This window comes from Cyprinus carpio, chromosome A8 (assembly GCF_018340385.1).
Source record: "Cyprinus carpio isolate SPL01 chromosome A8, ASM1834038v1, whole genome shotgun sequence".
NCBI classification, from domain to species: domain Eukaryota; kingdom Metazoa; phylum Chordata; class Actinopteri; order Cypriniformes; family Cyprinidae; genus Cyprinus; species Cyprinus carpio.
Genome location: NC_056579.1, coordinates 15,000,707 through 15,020,791, shown reverse-complemented (window position 1 = coordinate 15,020,791; position 20,085 = coordinate 15,000,707). Strand labels below are relative to the sequence as shown.

Sequence of the window (20,085 nt, the reverse complement as noted above, 5' to 3'; positions counted from 1 at the left end):
ATATATATAAGAAACTTTCATAGGTGCAATATGCGTGGATTAATTTCTCCAGGGGTTTCATTAAGAACAAAATCACCTCAACGTCTGTCATTACCTCATGAGTAGCAAGAGAGAGTTTGGCTGCTTTGTGGGCAACCTCTGAACCTTGACCATAAAGTACATTTTAAACTCACTCATAGCACCAGTACAGTATTAGACCTGTTTCTGTGTAAATTACAATATTATGCTGTTAAATTCTCATGATTACATTGTGTTGGCATAATTCATAGTAACTCCAATTCCTCTGAGAGAGAACAGGAACACTAGGGTTAGGTGTGTAGCGTCAGGTGTTGTGCACCGTTTGAAAAGGTCTGAACACAGTGTTGTGAACACTTTGCTGTTTGCTATCTTGTAAACACACTACGCCTGCTCAGTGGTACAAATAGTTCAGTCGTCAATGGTTTGTGACACAATGGCTAACAAATCAAATGCTTGCACTATGCTGTTCCACCAGCCATAATTATGTTATTTAATCTTTGATCATTCTGGTTAAATGTTATTTTGTTTTTTTTCCCTTGATTTTTAAGACATCAGGTGTCTTGATTACATCAGCTTGTGCTTTTTTTCTTTTTTTTTAAAGACCATAAGGAATGTTGGTATGGCAAACTTTATTTTTATGAAATATATAGTTGGATTTCAGAAATGAATAAAGTTGTATTTGTATTTTAATCAAATGCATCCTTCCATTATTGACCTTAAAAATGAACTAATAAATTATTGAAATTATATAAGTTAATTGTGAAGTAGAGTAGAGGTACGAGGACTTATCCCTAATACACAATGGGGTTCTCCTGCATTTGCAGAGTTTGGCTTCCAGCTCACAGCACGGTTTTCCTTAGAACATTAGGTTTGAAGTCATGCTGGATGGCTTTTTTGAGCTCTTCGGCATACAATTCATACCTTCCAGTCATCTACGGAGAGATTCATACATGTGAATGGCACACAAATGCTACCAGAGACAAACCTTATTCAGTATTTATAGAATGTGATGAGTCCTACAGTGATGGTGATGATGAGCTATCTTTCTCAAGGAATATACTGTAGTGTAGTTGATTTTTATCCCACCTTGAAGTTCCATTTGTCTGCAACTTGCCGATTTAGGTTCAAGTCCATCTCTGTCATCAACAGGCCATCACGGGTTCTGGATAATCCTGGGGATCTGCTGCCATCAGGTGCAGCTACGTAGCTGGAGCCATAAAAGTTGCCAAAGTCATGGTGCGCTACAGATGAGACAAACCAGAGTTCATATAATAAATGGACACTACTGTTTAAGTTTGTGGACTATGAGATTTTATTTGTGTTAGTATGTTAAACAAGTCACTTATGGTCACCAAGGCTGCATTTATTTGATCAAAAATAAAGTAAAACAGTAATACTGTGAAATATTACTGCAATTTAAAATAACTTTTCTATTTATATATATTTTAAAATGTAGTTTATCGCTGTGATCAAAGCTGATTTTTCAAGCAGCCATTACTTCAGTGTCACATTATCCTTCAGAAATCATTCTAATATGATGATTTACTGCTCAGGAAACATTTATCAATGATTATAAATGTCTTTACCGTCACTTTTGTTCAATTTAATGTGTCCTTGCGAAATTATTTATTTATTTTCAAAAATATTACTAACCCTAAACTTTTGAAGGGAAGTGTAAGTTTATTAACTACAAATCAACATTTGATGCCAAATTACCCATCCTGACATTTGATTGTTTTAACTTTTTGCCTGTTCATTTTTATCTTTATTTACAACCCAACTACATGTCAGTTTTAAACAGTATTTATTCATGTCCCAAATTTTGTTAACAGGGTTGCAAAACATGGAAACCTCATAATAAATGAATGAAACATAAAACCTCATATAATATCTAGTTTCATCATCTGAGGCTGATGTTTAACATTTTCTGAAGGTTGGAAAAGAAAAACATTGCTTATTTTTAATTAGTTTTAGACATATTTTATACCCTATTCATGGACAAATGTGCTTCATGCTGTATATGCTGTGTGACCCTGGTCATGTTACAGAGAGGCTTCACATGTAAAACAGCAGAGGGGGATTTTGTGTACAGGTTGAAGGCTTATGCAACAGTAATGAGGGCTGAAAGAGAGAACAGAGCCTGACAGACCAGAACTTTAGGAACACGACACCTTTGAACAAGCTCCCTCGTCCTCAATACACCACTGATACAGACAGGCCTGCTAGATTGACAGACAGATACGCTGATCCTTTATTCACTGACACAGAGACATTAAGCTCTGGGAAAGAGCCAGGTGGACTCATGTATACAGTCAGACAGGAATGATCTTCAGGGTTTGACTCATATTTAATTTCTAGGCTGAGTGCGCCATCTACTGTATGAATCATTTTTGAGAAGTACTGCTAAATGTCTCTTTTATGCTTAGACCTAATGAATTTTACATTAATTTAATGTGAAAATTGAAATGTGCAATTCTCTGGGAGATTAAATATTCATTTTAATATGCAAACTATGAGTAATTTGGAGGTACAAAGGTTTAACCAATGGCGTGAGTTTGGGGCAGGGCTAGTGTAGTGTAGTCTCTTAGACTTACAAAGGCTGCATTTATTTAATCAAAACTACAGTAAAAACAGTAAAACAGTGAAATATTATTACAATTTAAATAACTTTTTTTGCATATACTGTAATATACATAAAATAAAATATAGGAATAAATTACCTGTGATGGCAAAGCTACATTTTCAGCAGTCATTACTCTAGTCTTCAGTGTCACATGATCCTTCAGAAATCATTCTAATATGCTGATTTGAAGCTTAAGAAACATTTTTTTAATGATTATTATTGATGTTAAAAACAGATGCTGCTTTACATTTTTGTGGAAGCCATGATATATACGGTTTCCTGGATTCTGGATGAACGGAAAGTTCTAAAGAACAGCAATTATATGAAATAGAAATCTTTTGTAATATTATAAATGTCTTTACTGTCAGTTTTGATCAATTTAATGCATATTGCTGACAGGGCCGTCTTTAGGTGGGTGCAACTGGTGCGGCCGCACCGGGCCCCGTGGCGAATGGACTGAGGGGGACCCCGCTCCCTACCTCGCACCAGGCCCCGCGTCAGCTAAAGAAAGCCCTGATTTCTGAATAAAATTATTTATTTGTTTAAAAAAAAAAACAAATCAAGAGAAACAAGTTTACAACTACATGCACATGCTCAAAATGAATGGATAATTACCTTTCTTTCCATCTCCAGATTTGAACTCATTCTTGAAATACTCCTAGAAAAGACAGATCTACTGTACAGGTGCTGGTCATATAATTAGAATATCATCAAAAAGTTGATTTATTTCACTAATTCCATTCAAACAGTGAAACTTGTATATTATATTCATTCATTACACACAGACTGATATATTTCAAATGTTTATTTCTTTTAATTTTGATGATTATAACTGACAACTAAGGAAAATCCCAAATTCAGTATCTCAGAAAATTATAATATTACTTAAGACCAATACAAAGAAAAGATTTTTAGAAATCTTGGCCAACTAAAAAGTATGAACATGAAAAGTATGAGCATGTACAGCACTCAATACTTAGTTGGGGCTCCTTTTGCCTGAATTACTGCAGCAATGCGGCGTGGCATGGAGTCGATCAGTCTGTGGCACTGCTCAGGTGTTATGAGAGCGCAGGTTGCTCTGATAGTGGCCTTCAGCTCTTCTGCATTCTTGGGTCTGGCATATCACATCTTCCACTTCCCAATACCCCATAGATTTTCTATGGGGTTAAGGTCAGGCGTGTTTGCGGGCCAATTAAGAACAGGGATACCATGATCCTTAAACCAGGTACTGGTCGCTTTGTCACTGTCTGCAGGTGCCAAGTCCTGTTGGAAAATAAAATCTGCATCTCCATAAAGTTGGTCAGCAGCAGGAAGCATGAAGTGCTCTAAAACTTCCTGGTATACGGCTGTGTTGACCTTTGACCTCAGAAAACACAGTGGACCAACACCAGCAGATGACATGGCACCGAAAACCATCACTAACTGTGGAAACTTTACACTGGACAACTCAAGCAACATGGATTGTGTGCCTCTCCTCTCTTCCTCCAGACTCTGGGACCCCAAGATTATTAAAAGAAATCGTAGTTGTTCTTGAAGCACTGACTTCAGCTGCAGTCCTCTTTTTGTGAATCTCCCCCACATTTTTGAATGGGTTTTGTTTCACAATCCTCTCCAGGGTGTGGTTATCCCTATTGCTTGTACACTTTTTTTCTACCACATCTTTTCCTTCCCTTCGCCCTCTCTATTAATGTGCTTGGACACAGAGCTCTGTGAACAGCCAGCCTCTTTTGCAATGACCTTTTGTGTCTTGCCCTCCTTGTGCAAGGTGTCAATGGTCGTCTTTTGGACAACTGTCAAGTCAGCAGTCTTCCCCATGATTGTGTAGCCTACAGAACTATATACTGAGAGACCATTTAAAGGCCTTTGCAGGTGTTTTGAGTTAATTAGCTGATTAGAGTGTGGCACCAGGTGTCTTCAATATTGAACTTTTTCACAATATTCTAATTTTCTAAGATACTGAATTTGGGATTTTCCTTAGTTGTCAGTTATAATCATCAAAATTAAAAGAAATAAACATTTGAAATATATCAGTCTCTGTGTAATGAATGAATATAATGTACAAGTTTCACTTTTTGAATGGAATTAGTGAAATAAATCAACTTTTTGATGATATTCTAATTATATGACCAGCACCTGTATATCAAGACTCAAAAGCTCATCAAGTCTGCCCAGAAATCAGCAGTAGAGGGCAGCAGAAAACACATTTCTGAACCTCCAACACTGTCATTTGTGAGGCACATGGGCTCTGCTTAACAGACTGTCGAAATAACTCCCATTTAAGCCAATTTAAAGATAATTGGTTTACTGTATCTACATCTGAGAATAAAAGTCATCCCTCTAAGACATTATAACCACTAACAGAGACCAGACTCCACAGAGCCACAGAAAAAAAAAAAAAAGTGCTCTACTTGTTTTTTCATCTGTATAACATTATTTGAAGTTTGACTTATAATCCTGTTTAAATTATTAGCATGTGCTTATCTAATCATATTAGTTCATATAGTTTACTTTAGTTGTGATATTATCACAGTATAAACAGTGCATAGCTGGGGCAAACAGGACATTTCCTGAGAATCTCTGTGTATGTTTTAAATTCGAGTGCATCTATTGGGTATTTTACATGAGTTTTAAGAATGTTTAAATAATTTTTGGCAAAGTTATTGGACAACAGGTGGCACATAGCGTTCCCACATGGTTGATGGCACAGGTGAAGCAGTGGTTAGCGATAGCAGCATTTCTGGCCTCAATCGGACACATTGGTTCACTGTAACACAAAACCAGTATCAGCATGATGGAATAAAGCTCTAAGTTATTCCCATGAAAAGACAGCAGTACAACACGATACCATAGCAATCCATCTGTGGCCGAAGGGTTAAAGATGATCTCAGCCCCATGTATGCTGTACATTAACCAGCTGAGAGGATGGTGTCGGCCATAGCAGATGTTAACTGCAATCTTTCCAAACTGTGTCTGGAATACAGGGTGGCCGGTGTTCCCTTCCATGTAATATGTTGACTGGACAAGGATGCAGTTCATTTTTTAAGAGTTCAATTAAATTTTTTTCTTTTTTCTATCAAAACAAGTTAAAAGTAAAAGTATTACCCAAAAATGGTCATCCAAGATGTAGATGAGTTTATTTCTTCATAGGAACAGATTTTTAGAAACTTGGCATTACATCAGTTGCTCACCAATGGATCCTCTGCAGTGAATGGGTGCCGTCAGAATGAGGGTCCAAACAGCTGGTAAAAGCATCACGGTAAATCCAGTCCATCAATTAGCATCTTGTAAAGTGAAAAGTCGCATGTTTGTAAAAAACAATTCCATCATTAAGGCATTTTAACTTTAAAACATCTCGTAGTTTGGCCAGAAGCAACGGTCTGAAGTCAAAAACACCTTGATGAAGTCAAGAACATATTTGCTTCACAAGATGTTAATTGATGGACTGGAGTTGTGTGGATTAGCAGTGTTTTATTGTGATGCTTTTATCAGCTGTTTGGACTCTCATTCTGACGGCACCCATTCACTGCAGAGGATAAATTGGTGAGCAAGTGATGTAATTTCTCCAAATGTGTTCCAATGAAGAAACCTTGAGGGTGAGAACATTTTCAGCAAATGTAAATTTTATGAGTGAACTATTCCTTTAAGATCTACTACTATTTTTATTGCAGTGCACAGATACCAAATCTTGATAGGAATATCTACAGCACATTAATCTTGATCACCTTCACCAACAGTTAATCTGGCTAGGCTGAAAGTGATCTTTTATCAGAAAATTACTTACGCAAAGGCATTTTAATCTACAACTTCAGTGACTGACAGGAAGTTCTTCCAAATATTTGAACTTTTGCAACTAGACCATATATATTCTAATTAAAACTATCAGTGTTGAGAATAACTTATACTAAGCATTATTGAATAATGAATAATGATACCCAAAATAATTATTTTAGAACTATTAAATAATGGTTTAAGTTGATTAGTCCTAGAAAGGTGACTATAGATTAACACCAAATAATGCACACTATTTTAAAACCACTAGTCACTGGCGGCATGTGTTAGTATGTGTAAGATTCAGTGACTATGTAAAGACTACATGAGAGATGAGCTTGTGTTTTAGCAATAATCGTCAATGTATGTGATATCTCATCATCCCCTTTTTAGAAGATTAAAACAATATACATCATGTTGTATTTTAGATTGTGGCCTCAGTTTGTGATGTTAGTGTAAATTCATGCAATTGATGCAGCATGGAAATTAATGCAGGGCTAAGCTGGATTCGCAGAAGAGTTTCTGTGTAAACCTTTTCCAACATCGACGTTTATCAGCATAGACAGCTGCAAAATTCTCCTTAATTTTAATGAAAACAACAGATTTGAGCCGTCTCTGCCATCTGGTTCCTGCAGGTACGCTCAAGCTTGTTGTTTTAGGAAGAAAGAGTGGGTACATTTCCTGAATTGAGCATTATCACAGTGTGGTATCATGGTATCAGTGTGGTAAGGCACAACATGAAACTGATAAACAGCACAGCTGGGGAGAAATCAAACAATCTCAACCACTTAAAGTGCCCACTGATCATGTAGTGCAGATACACACACACAAACTCATTTAACCGGAAAAATAGTTGAAAAAGGACACCCAACATGCTGGAACAAATCTATAAAAACAAGAATTACTATAGTGGCTGGCTGCACTGAACAACTTTTCAGTTTTCCAGTATGATATAGATATACCCATGTGGCAGCACAAAATACTGATAACTGTATGTAATAGTGGGGTCCAAAAACCTGGGGATTTTTGTCACTTAAACCTAAAAATTCTGCAAAATGTACAATAATGTATTGTTACAACCTGTAATGAATAAGAGATATTTCAGATTCTGCACTATTTCTAGGCCACGATTCAAATAAGTGATTATGTGACTCTTACAGGCGGTCAGATGTTCTTGTTTCCACTGGAGCTCAAGATCACTCTCAAGAATGCTGGAGCACATGATATTCAGGTTTTACACAAACTTGTGGAGCTCATGCAGCTTAAGTGCTGCTGTCTGGCAAGTCGTGGCCTAATGGTTAAAGAGTTTGACTCCTAACCATAAGGTTGTGGGTTCAAGTCTCGGGCCGGCAATACCACGACTGAGGTGCCCTTGAGAAAGGCACTTAACCCCCAACTGCTCCCCGGGTGCTGCAGCATAAATGGCTGCCCACTGCTCCGAGTGTGTGTTCACGGTGTGTGTGTGTTCACTGCTGTGCGTGTGCACTTTGGATGGGTTAAATGTAGAGCACAAATTCTATGGGTCACCATACTTGGCTGTATGTCACTTTCACTTTCATTCAAGCAAAAGTACATACTGATATTCATGGTCATTTTAATACATTAGCAGCCCCAAGTTTGGAATAATTTTAAAGTTTTTTTTTTAATGCTTTTGAAAGAAGTCTCTTGTGCTCAATGAGTCTCCATTTATTTGATCAAAAATATAGTAAAACAGTAATATTGTGAAAATTTGAATATATTTTAAAGTGTAATATATTCCTGTTACATCATGTGACACTGAAGACCGGAGCAATGGCTGCTGATAATTCAGCTTTACCATCACAGGAATAAGCACAATATTACTGTTTTTACTGTATTATTAATCACACAAATGCATTTCTTTCAAGACCATACAAAAATCTTTAAAATACTGTATATTTTATTACAAGATCAATTAGTGAAATTCTAATGGTCTTAGACTTTTGGAGCGCACTGAATTAATATTTAATTTACAGCTTAACTCATGTTAGCTTAATGTAAACGAGTGATGACACTCTATTAATCTAATTAATCTATTAATCTAAGTACAGAGTGTCACTGTAGCTGTGTTGTTTCACACTGACAGTTGTTTGGCTGTTATGCAGAGGGTGACACTGACCTCATTGAAGTCTCCCACACTGGGAATGTGATTCTTCCGTGATTTGCCTAGAGAACATTGCCATTATTGGACACCACCACTGCAGTGTTCCACCGTGACTCTCATCTCTCTCCAAAATGGGAGACACCACCACCATGTTGTATTTTTTGGCCAGCTACAAAATAAAAATAAAGCACATATTGTATCAGCAATAGAATGACTGCAGAAAGAAGAACATAGCAGAAGAGCCACATGACATTTTTAACCTGAGCTAACTTTGCCTTGCCGTAAAAAATGCCAAATTATCTGATATTTTAAGAGACTTATTGACTTTGACACACAGTGATGAGGGTCTAATTTCCTGTTTTATATAGGTATTTTTTATTTTGCATACTGTTCACACAGCATGAGTTTGATTTGCTGGATGAAATGTTTTCAAATATTAAAGGGTTAGTTCAGCCAAAAATTAAAATTATGTCATTAATGACTCACCCAAAATTCATTCCAAACCCGTAAGACATCCGTTCATCTTCAGAACACAGTTTAAGATATTTTAGATTTAGTCCAATAGCTTTCAGTCCCTCCATTGAAAATGTATGTACGGTATACTGTTCACGTCCAGAAAGGTAATAAAAACATCATCAAAGTAGTCCATGTGACATCAGAGGATCCGTTAGAATCTATTGAAGCATCGAAAATACATTTTGGTCCAAAAATAACAAAAATTACCGCTTTTTCTTCTCTTCCGGTTCTGTTGTGAGCGCGTTCACAACACTGCAGTGACGCCGCTGACGTACGATGCTGCTGACGTGTTTTCTTTGTTATTGGGTGCACCAGAGAACATGTCAGCAGCGTTGTACGTCAACAGTCACAGCAGTCGCGTTCACAACAGACCCGGAAGAGAAGAAAAAGCGGAATAAAGTCGTAATTTTTGTTATTTTGGGACCAAAATGTATTTTCGATGCTTCAATAAATTCTAACGGAGCCTCTGATGTCACATGGACTACTTTGATGATGTTTTTATTACCTTTCTGGACGTGGACAGTATACCGTACATACATTCTCAATGGAGGGACAGAAAGCTCTCGGACTAAATCTAAAATATCTTAAACTGTGTTTCGAAGATGAACGGAGGTCTTACGGGTTTGGAACGACATGAGGGTGAGTCATTAATGACATAATTTTAATTTGTAAAAAAAAATTTTCCAAAAAGGTGCAGTGTGTAGATTTTAGCGGCATCTAGTGGTGAGGTTGAGAATCGCAACCAACGGGTCAGTCCCCCGCTCACCCCTCCCTTTAGAGAAGCTACGGTGGCCGACACAGGTAAAGATGTCGTAGGTAAAGACAACAGAGCAATGAGATTTCTTTACAAAGGTAAATCAAGGAATTATATTTAGAATTTGGTGTAATGTGTGATTGTCATGTGATTGTGATGTGTGATTATGACATGTAGTATGAATTTGATGTGTGATTGTGTTGTGTGTTATGTGACTGTAATGTGTGATTGTTATGTGTTATGTGACTGTGATCTGTGATTGTGAAGTTGGTGTAATGTGTGATTTTGTGAATGTGATGTGTGATTGTCAACTTAATTATTCAATAAATCGATGTTAGTGCGAATGTTAATGTACTTGTTATTCAGCTGTGTCAGTGTTTTATTCGCAAGAACAACAAAGTGACAAAACGCGATCTTTAGAGCAGTTTGTCCGTTTAGGGCTACTGTAGAAACATGACTTCCATGTAAGGGGACCCGCGGTGTATGTAGATATAAATAGCTCAATAAGGTAATAAAAACATAACGGTTCATTAAGAAAGGTCTTTATACACCTCTGAAAACATAGTTATGTATATTATATTGCATTTCTGTAAATAGACTATTGTAAATATTACACATTGCACCTTTAATAAGCCATGAAGCAGTTTTTAAAAATATTAATAAAATGTCAAAATATTTTTATATTTATAACAAAAACAAAAGATTATGTCAAACTACTTAATATAGTTTTTTTTTTCTTTAGAATTTCATTTTTTTCAGTGAGGCTTTTTTACTCTTCATTATGATATCCGGAAAGACGTATAACCATGACATTTTTATTTCATGCATCAAAAAAAAGAAAAAAAGAAAAGAAAAACATACTCCCCATACTGTAAAAGAGTTTTACTATTTATTTAATATTAATTTTCATCATATAATATTATTTATTTATATATTTTATTTTTTTATTATTATAGATATTATTTAATTTATTATTTTATAATATATTATTATTATTATATCAGGAGATTTGCATCACCCTGACATTTTTATTTCTCCAAAAATATTAAAATTAATTTTAATTCAGAAATTAAAAACTCTAATCGCAGAAGATGTATATTCAAGTCATTGTATGTATGAACTGTATTTTTAATGTTAAATGAATAAACCTGGACAAAAACTTTTTGTTAATTTCTGTATAATCTCTAGTGGTCTTGAAGAATCTGTATATAATGAACAGGAAAGAGTACAAAAGTAACAAAAAAAAAGTACTTAAATAAATAAGCGCTTATTGGTTCTAGAAATGTCATTTTAGGTCATATTCGCGAAAGCATAGATGCGGTTTCTCTGTAAACAGTCAAAGGCCACGTAATTCCTTAGAGTTCAGTGTCAGAAGATTCCACAGTTACGTGCCGCAGTGCTCATCGGGCTGTGGCTCTTGCCCGTGGTCAGTATGTCCTCGTCCCCTCTGTGGGCTTAACCTCCTGCAATTTCCATTAACAAATCACCAGCCTCAAAGCAGCTGCACGGCACTACACCAGTTAAAGCAAACATGCGCTATATCAAAGGTTACTCCTTTTGCAATGGGCAGAAGGGAATAATTAAGTCTGTGCTAATGGAAATAAAGCTTCGTCTTTGAGGAGTGAAGAAATAATCAATCAGGGGGCTGAGATTAAATATTTAACTATATAACTAAAGATCAATATGATGCAAAGGATGATTGCAACTTTAAATTTAAGTAACTTTTTTTACTTTTTGTAACTTCTTCATTCCAGGTTAACTCTTACCTGAATACAAAAGTGTGTGGTGAGGCCATCCTCAGCCGAACTCTGTCCAGGGCTCCCTCTCTCGTGTGCAAAATGCAAAAGGCATTGCTATGGATGGAAAATGATGCTTAATGTTTTCCCCGAAAGATTTCATTATTACCAGAACTGAATTTTATTTATGAGAGTTCATTCTGTTGAAATGTCCAATAAAACTTTGTTTTGCTTGCTGAGAGGGAGGATGAGGAGTACAGTAGATAAGTTTATGGTCATATTTTTCATTAGCAGTTGTTGTTTAGAGCATTTGTTTACATGGCATTTTTAAATGACTACTATCAAAGCAAACATGCTTCATAGATTTGCATGGAGACAGGAAATCAGAGCCCAGGGGTCAAAGGTTTACATGGGAGTTTACATCAGCGCAGCTGAAACGTCGTCACTACAGTCCTGCTGCGCTCTGCTGATGTAAACCAGATTCCACTGATGTCTTCACGTGCATGTTACATCACTGAAGGCCAAGAAGTCTTCCGATCCTATACTGGGCTTTATAAATAAGCCCAGTAATTGCTTTGAGGACAACAGGAAATGGTTACAGAGAGCCATGGAATACAAATAATAACAATAATAATAAAATACTATTCTTTTCTAAAATTATTTTTAAAGTTTAGTTTTAAATTAATTGATAAATATTGTGCATGTAGATTTTAATAATTTTATATATTAATTGATTGATAGACTCATAATAACACCACAGGACACTTCAAGAGAACTGCAAAAGCTGAAACATTAATAATCATTAATTACTTAAGATTAAACTTTAAATTAGTCATAAATGGTTATATGTTACATATATTATATAAATAACAATTTATATGAAACCATTTATGAATAATTTAATGTTTACACACACACAAACACACATTTTGAACTGTATACATTCATATAAATTCAAACCTAACATGATGTTGAATGTTGTGAAAATCAATCAAACAATCAATCAATTCCATTATTTTTGGAGAACAGTTACATAATATTAAAATACTGTGAAATAGATAAATACAAATGTATTTAACAAATAAGATGCTATAAATTTCATATGACACCCAAGAGCTGTATATATTCCAACTGCAGTCAGACAGTGGTGAATTCAGTGGAAAGAGTGTTAGATGCAAGTGTGTGTTTGTGTGTTTTTGTATACTCACTCCAGGCTTCCTGGAAACACTCTATATTGACCCCACACATGCACCTCTACCATCTCCCCGACGTGTTTGTGCAGAGCTTTGATCTATGAAAGCAAAATTTGAATATTGAGTGTGACGAATTCAAATTAATAATACTAAATATATGAAATTTGTTTTAGCATGTACATGTACAGTATGTATGGGCCTATCAGAGCCAAAATGTACCACCTGGCCATTAAATGCACTGTGTACTTCTTTCTCTCACCTGTTCAAGCACAGGAGCATCAGTGGGTAAGACTATCTTGTTCTGAATGAGTCCCACATGGACAGTTCTGGGTGGTCTGAGCTGCTCTGGAGAAGCCTCAAACACATAACCCTTCAGATCAAAATCTTGCTCAACTGCAGCATCTATTGCACTCTGGGGAAGGTTCAGCTTCCTGAAATGCATGTATTACAATTTTAAATGGCAAAAGCTCAATGAAATCTAAAATAAACAAATAGGAAAGAGTAGGGATGACTGTAATGGTCAAAGATACGTTTGTTTTTCAGTTCACTTCTTATTTCGTAATTTTACCAACTATGGTTAGTGTAGCAAGGCCATGCAATACCATGTGGCAAGACTATGGTTAATATAGTAAATCCATGGTTAATTTCTGTCACTGTAGATTTTAAACTGTATTACTCTTGTTGTATATTTAAAAGTGTTTTTATGCTTTACTAATATCTGAGGCAAATTTTCCATGTTTTCCATGAATAAATTAGCAAAACCAAAAGAGTTTATAGTTATACACTATGATAAAAATAAGAATTTATTTCCTTGAACAGACAAACTGTTTGGCTGTAGTTATTAATGTTCTACCTTATTATGTCATGTTTTTTTAGTTTTTGAAAATAATGCGAAAATTAAACTAAAGCCTAAGCCTAGTTTATATTTATGGGTCATCTATGAGAATGATAAAGTTAGAGCATGTCAGATTTCACGTCAAATTCACATTGTTGAGATCAACGACATTCCCAGGGACTCTTTTGTGGCCAAAGTCCACCAAAAATCATTTACTCAGTTTCAAACTTTACTAGATGTAGTTACGAACTTAAACTTCAAGTGTAAAAGTTACCTTACATTTGCACAAATGCTAACCGTCTGAACCTGTTAATCTCCTTAATTATTTCAGAGTGGCCAAGTTTCATTATATAGCATAGCCTATCCATAAAATTAAAGTCAGTCGTCATCGAAGCTGTGTGAGCACTGCAGCTCCCTCCAGTCTTCATCTAATGAAAGCGCGTTTGTTTGTGACTTACTTCAGCTCTTTTCCGAACAGCAATCTTCTGACCTCTCTGAGTTCAGCCTCAGGTAGCTACATATAGGTGCATCTCAATAAATTAGAATGTTGTGAAAAAGTTCATTTATTTCAGTAATTCAACTCAAATTGTGAAACTCGTGTATTAAATAAATTCAATGCACATAGACTGAAGTAGTTTAAGTCTTTGGTTCTTTTAATTGTGATGATTTTGGCTCACATTTAACAAAAACCCAACAATTCACAATCTCAACAAATTAGAATACTTCATAAGACCAATAAAAAAAACATTTTTAGTAAATTGTTGGCCTTCTGGAATGTATGTTCATTTACTTTACATGTACTCAATACTTGGTAGGGGCTCCTTTTGCTTTAATTACTGCCTCAATTCGGCGTGGCACTGCTATGGGGTTCAGGTCTGGTGAGTTTGCTGGCCAGTCAAGCACACCAACACCATGGTCATTTAACCAACTTTTGGTGCTTTTGGCAGTGTGGGCAGGTGCCAAATCATGCTGGAAAATGAAATCAGCATCTTCAAAAAGCTGGTCAGCTGAAGGAAGCATGAAGTGCTCCAAAATGACTTGGTAAACGGGTGCAGTGACTTTGGTTTTCAAAAAACACAATGGACAAACACCAGCAGATCATCACAGACTGTGGAAACTTAACACTGGACTTCAAGCAACTTGGGCTATGAGCTTCTCCACCCTTCCTCCAGACTCTAGGACCTTGGTTTCCAAATGAAATACAAAACTTGCTCTCATCTGGACCACTGGGCAACAGTCCAGTTCTTCTTCTCCTTAGCCCAGGTAAGACGCCTCTGATGTTGTCTGTGGTTCAGGAGTAGCTTAAAAAGAGCAATACGACAACAGTAGTCAAATTCCTTGACACGTCTGTGTGTGGTGGCTCTTGATGCCTTGACCCCAGCCTCAGTCCATTCCTTGTGAAGTTCACTCAAATTCTCGAATTTATTTTGCTTGACAATCCTCATAAGGCTGCGGTTCTCTCGGTTGGTTGTGCATCTTTTCCTTCCACACTTTTTCCTTCCACTCAACTTTCTGTTAACATGCTTGGATACAGCACTCTGTGAAAAGCAAGCTTCTTTGGCAATGAATGTTTGTGGCTTACCCTCCTTGTGAAGGGTGCCAATGATTGTCTTCTGAAAGTGAAAGTGAAAGTTGTGTCATTTGCCAAGTATGGTTACCCATACTCGGAATTGGTGCTCTGCATTTAACCCATCCAAGTGCACACACACAGCAGTGAGAAGTGAACACACCGTGAACACACACCCGGAGCAGTGGGCAGCTATATATCCAGCACCCGCGGAGCAACTGGGGGTTCAGTCTTTCCCAGACATTTTGAGCTGGTGTCCTTGTGCTCAGTATGCAGAGAGAGTGAATTTACCTCTTTTCACATTACTATTTAACTAACACATGTCCAGCTGTACCCTTCCAACTCTTATGCAACCTGTTCACGACAGAGGGTCCAAGCAATCCCTAAATAAATTTGTTGTTAGCCTTCATGTATTACTAAGTCAAGACTGAACAGTTTTCAGACCAAAAGTATGAACTGTAGGTTTTTTTATGTAGTTTCAAGCTATTTCTGCAGCTGTGCTGTAACACGTTTTAGCCCTAATTCATTACTAGCCCTAATTCACAACTGTTAAGCTACCCACACCATTTTACCATTTTAAATTAACATAGGAATGCTGAAAGTTTGGCGTCAGTAAGATTTATTTTAATAAATGCATTTATTGGATACAGCAAAATTAGTGATATTGTGAAACTGTTGCATTTTACTGTATTTTATAATGAAATGTATTTCTCCATTTTTCAAGTCCTCAGTGTCACATGATCCTCCAGAAATCATTCTAATATGCTGATTTGGAGCTCAAGAAATATTTCTTATTATTATCAGTTGAAAACATTTTTGTAAAAACAGGGTGTGGATTATTTGATTAATAGAAAGTTTACAAAACTGAATTTATTTAAAATATAATTATTTTGTAACATTATAAATATCTCTCTTGATCAATTTAATACATTGTTGCTGAATAAAATTATTAATTTCTTTTTTTTTTCAATCATAGTGACCCCAAACTTTTGAATGGTTGTGTATATACACAAACAAAAAATATTCTTCACATTGATATATATGATATAACCAATTCTAAAATATTTATAAAATTGTTAAAGAACACAAGGAAATAGTAAGAGAGTGTTTTCAGCTCCGAGGTGTTGTGATGGCTTTCTTAAAGTTGATGGCAGCTTTGATGCGGTGTTGACTGACTCCTCCCCTTTTAGATGCTCCACCCCTTTTGTCCCGCTCCTTTGAAGGATTTGACAGTTTTCTCAGAATCTCTAAATTTAGCAGAAAGAAATATTACATTAAAGAGAGAACCAACAACTTCAGATATTATGTGAAATAGCCACAACAATTTTGCTATACTTCAGCTGATTAGTAAGCATCAATTTTAGTTTCATTAGATTGGTGGGAAAATCCTTTAAAAGAACAATACAATGAAAAAAAGCAGTAAGGAGTGTTTTTCTTGATATCAATTTCTTCCTTTTTAATAAATTACAGATTAATGAATGAAAAATAGAAGCATTGCCTGCTAGCTCAGGGTAACTTGTCCCAAAGTCATACACTGCAGTATACTTTGGACCTTCACTGCCTTCACCTCCTGCATAAGAGAACATACAAAGCCGTTTTTACTGATTTTCCTTAAAGTTATTGTGATATCTGATGTACCTGAAGTTAGTGAGGGCAAACTCACGTGATACACGTAATGGAATATAGCTCTCTCTCTCCTTCAGCAAACTGCTGACGAGGTCGGTGCTCTGCTCTCTCTCAGCCAAGTTCACCAGCTCTCCCGTCCTGTCCATCAAGTCCACAGTCTCTATAGAGAACAGGTCTTTTTTATTTAGATCACCAATACTGAGTCTGTTTGGCATCAAATTAACAGTTAGCGAGTGTGTTTCTGATTTTTAGTGTTGCTTGGAGTTAAACAAACCCCAGACCCTAAGCCTGATGATACACAGGGCAACTTTTTGAGCAATGTTGCTTGGGCACTTTCCCTTTGAGAATGGGTTGCACTATTCTATCTGGATACTTTAGATCTGTCGTGGGTCCTGTGTCTCACCTGGTTGCCCCTTGATGGCAACATTGCCCAAAGTTGCCTAAGAATAAAACTTCACTGCGTTTTTTCCCCCACATCTAACAACACCTAGGAGCACCTTAGTAACCACATAGCAACGGCACAGCAAGCATCCCCTAGCATCATGGCATTGTGTTTTGCACAGGTAGAAACAACTTATATATACTTAATAAATGTAAGAATCTAATTTAAGTATTGACGTAACTCAGTTCATTTTCGATGTCAACGCATATTTGACCTCAGCTGAACCATACTTTAATTTACCTTGGGGATCCAGATTGCATTTTTCTTTTATACAGTGGATGAAGTTTATCACCTTGCAGTTTAGGTTCAATATCTCCTCTCTTCCCTCTGTAAGAAATATATATTTGAAAACATTCCAACCATAAAAGCAAAGGAACTTTGCTATATTATATAAAATTAATATGTGAATATACATTACTGTTCAAAAGTTGGGGGTCAGTACAATTTTTTCTTATTTTTTATTTTTTATAAATAAATGAACACTGTTATGTATCAAGGAAGTATTAAATGGGCCTATGGTCAAAACCCTTTAAGACAGGGATAGGCAACTTCGGTCCTGGAGGGCCACTGTCCTGCAGAGTTTAGCTCCAACCCTAATTAAACACACCTGAACAAGGCAATCAGTGTTTTTCTGGATTACTAGATAGATACAGGCAGGTGAGTTTTTATGAGGGCTGAAGCTAAACTCTGCAGGATAGTGGCCCTCCAGGACCGGAGTTGCCTATCCCTGCTTTAAGACAAGTCATTTCACTCGGCGGCCTTCTTTGAAACGCCTCTCGCGCATGCAAGTGCAGCTGTTATCTCTTTGAATGGGGAAACATCAAATTTCTTCAAAACTATTCACCAAACATACGATTAAATTTCATATTTGAAATCACCAATGAAATCTGACAACAACTATTTCATAACTGTTGTTTATTTTGCTAAAATAACGTAAAAAGAGCTTATTATTCAGACTAGACCAGCCAGTGCATGTGCAGTCCTAAGCGTGCATCTCAGAATGCTGAATGTTTCTATAGCAACCAGGACTTCTACTGCAATTGCTTTACCAATTAGTGATTGGCTCTTTAACTCAGAAGGCGGGGATTTTTTTCATTTTCCCCATTTAAAACTATATGAGTGACATGTCTTGGGTATTCTATACATAGAAATACTTTTTTTTCTTAAATAAATAAATGAACACTGTTATTCCACAAGGAAGCCTTACATGGCTCAGTAAAGACATCTGTTACAATTAGAATTTGTTTCAAATAAATGCTTTGTATTCCTCAAAGAATCCCGAAGAAAATGCATCACAGTTTTCATAAAAATATTACACAGCACAACGGGTTTTCAACATTATTAATAATAAAAATGTTTCTTAAGCAGCAAATCAGCATATAAGAATGATTTCTGAAGGATCATGTGACACTGAAGACTTAAGTAATGATGCTGAAAATTCAGCTTTCCATCACAGGAATACATTTTAAAACACTGAAAATAAAACAACATTATTAAAAAAAAATTAATACTATTTCACAATATTAATGTTATGACGTTATAATATGAATAGGCTATATATATAAATTATTCTGCACTTACCACCTAATATCACAGTAATGAACATCTCAGTCTTAAGATGTGATGTTTTCAACTGAAACTGCTTACTGTTCCAGCAGCCTGCAGTAATGAATGTGTCTGTTCACACAGTAGGAAAATAAAAGCCAGTTAAATGTTGTTGACGACAGCCATACCTAGAGACAAAGCCCTGGTTTATGAGGAATGCTGTGGAGTTCTACAGTACTGAATATAATTGGCAGACGAGATCTAGATTAGAGTAATCAGAGTATTATGTATGCTGTGCCACCACTGAACTATAGATGAACTCCCCTCATGGCTTAGAATCTGCATTATATAAACAGCACCGTATTACCCGGCTACGTCTTTCACTCACTACTCACTGTCTCTCTCGCTCTCTCTCTCTCTCTCTCTCTGTGTAACCCCCTTGAAAAGAGAAGAGAGAAGGGACTCTTTTTTATGAAGCAGACCAGCCTGATTTGTCTCCATGGAGTTAGTACACAGACAGACAGGTTCTTTGATACTTTGAAGTACTTATCCAGGACATGTCTAGTTGAGTGGGGAACAGATCTATAGTCTTTTCCCCATGACTTTTAACGCAACAGTAAGAGAACAGCACAAGTCCGTCCCAGTTGTGGCTATTTCAGTACTAACTTGGGAAAAAAGTTGTGCCATAAGAAAACAATCTTAAAGGACTAAAAGGTTATCTAATTTAATTCATTTAAATGTCTGTTGCAGTTTTGTCCCTGTACTTCAGGACTGGGCATCTTCAGTCCTGGAGGGCCACTGTCCTGCAAAGTTAAGCTCCAACCCTAATCAAACACACCTGCCTGTAGCTTTCTAGTGATCTTGAAGACACTGATTAGCTTGTGCAGGTGTGTTTGATTAGAAGCTAAATCCAGGACCGAAGTTGCCCAGCCCTACTGTACTTTAAACTGCATGAATCTTGAGTACAAGTTCATTTTTGGAAGTGAATGGCCTTATAGAGACATGCATTCACATAAAGATATTTATATAACATAACAACAAAATATTTCTATTTCATATAAATGCTGTTATTTTGAACGTTCCATTCATCAAAAAATCCTGACAAATGTATAAAGGTTTCCACAAAAAATATTAGGCTGCACAACTGTTAGAAAAAAAAAAAAAGATAAGAAATGTTTCTCAAGCAGCAAATCAGCTTATTAGAATGATTTCTGGAGGATCATGTCACACTGCTGAAAATACAGCTTTGCTATCACAAGAATAAAGCACTTCTAAAAATATATTCAAATAGAAAACTGTTATTTAAAATTGTAGTTATATTTCACAATATTACTGTTTTA

General features: G+C 36.2%; 1 protein-coding gene and 1 pseudogene across 1 annotated transcript; both read right to left on the bottom strand.

The window, feature by feature from the left end:
* Positions 1–857: 857 nt before the first annotated feature.
* On the bottom strand, positions 858–15,699 carry LOC109090238 (annotated as a pseudogene).
* A 422-nt stretch (positions 15,700–16,121) lies between these two features.
* LOC109082223 (uncharacterized protein C22orf15) lies at positions 16,122–19,800 on the bottom strand. The gene is made up of 5 exons (XM_019097125.2): positions 18,782–19,800; positions 17,441–17,527; positions 16,796–16,918; positions 16,631–16,702; positions 16,122–16,379 (listed from the first exon to the last, which is right to left on the bottom strand). The coding sequence occupies exons 1-5, from the start codon at positions 18,804–18,806 to the stop codon at positions 16,243–16,245; spliced, it is 444 nt and encodes a 147-aa protein (XP_018952670.1). The 5' UTR covers positions 18,807–19,800; the 3' UTR covers positions 16,122–16,242.
* Between the last annotated feature and the right edge of the window lie 285 nt (positions 19,801–20,085).

Bases quoted from the DNA above. Each gene is read 5' to 3' on its own strand.
- LOC109082223 (XM_019097125.2), bottom strand. From the start codon at position 18,806: ATGTTCATTACTGTGATATTAGGTG. The intron at 16,919-17,440 runs GTAAATTAAAGT...TGTTCTCTATAG, and splicing joins ATGCAATCTGGATCCCCAAG to AGACTGTGGACTTGATGGAC. The intron at 16,703-16,795 runs GTGAGTTTGCCC...TCTCTTATGCAG, and splicing joins TATTCCATTACGTGTATCAC to GAGGTGAAGGCAGTGAAGGT.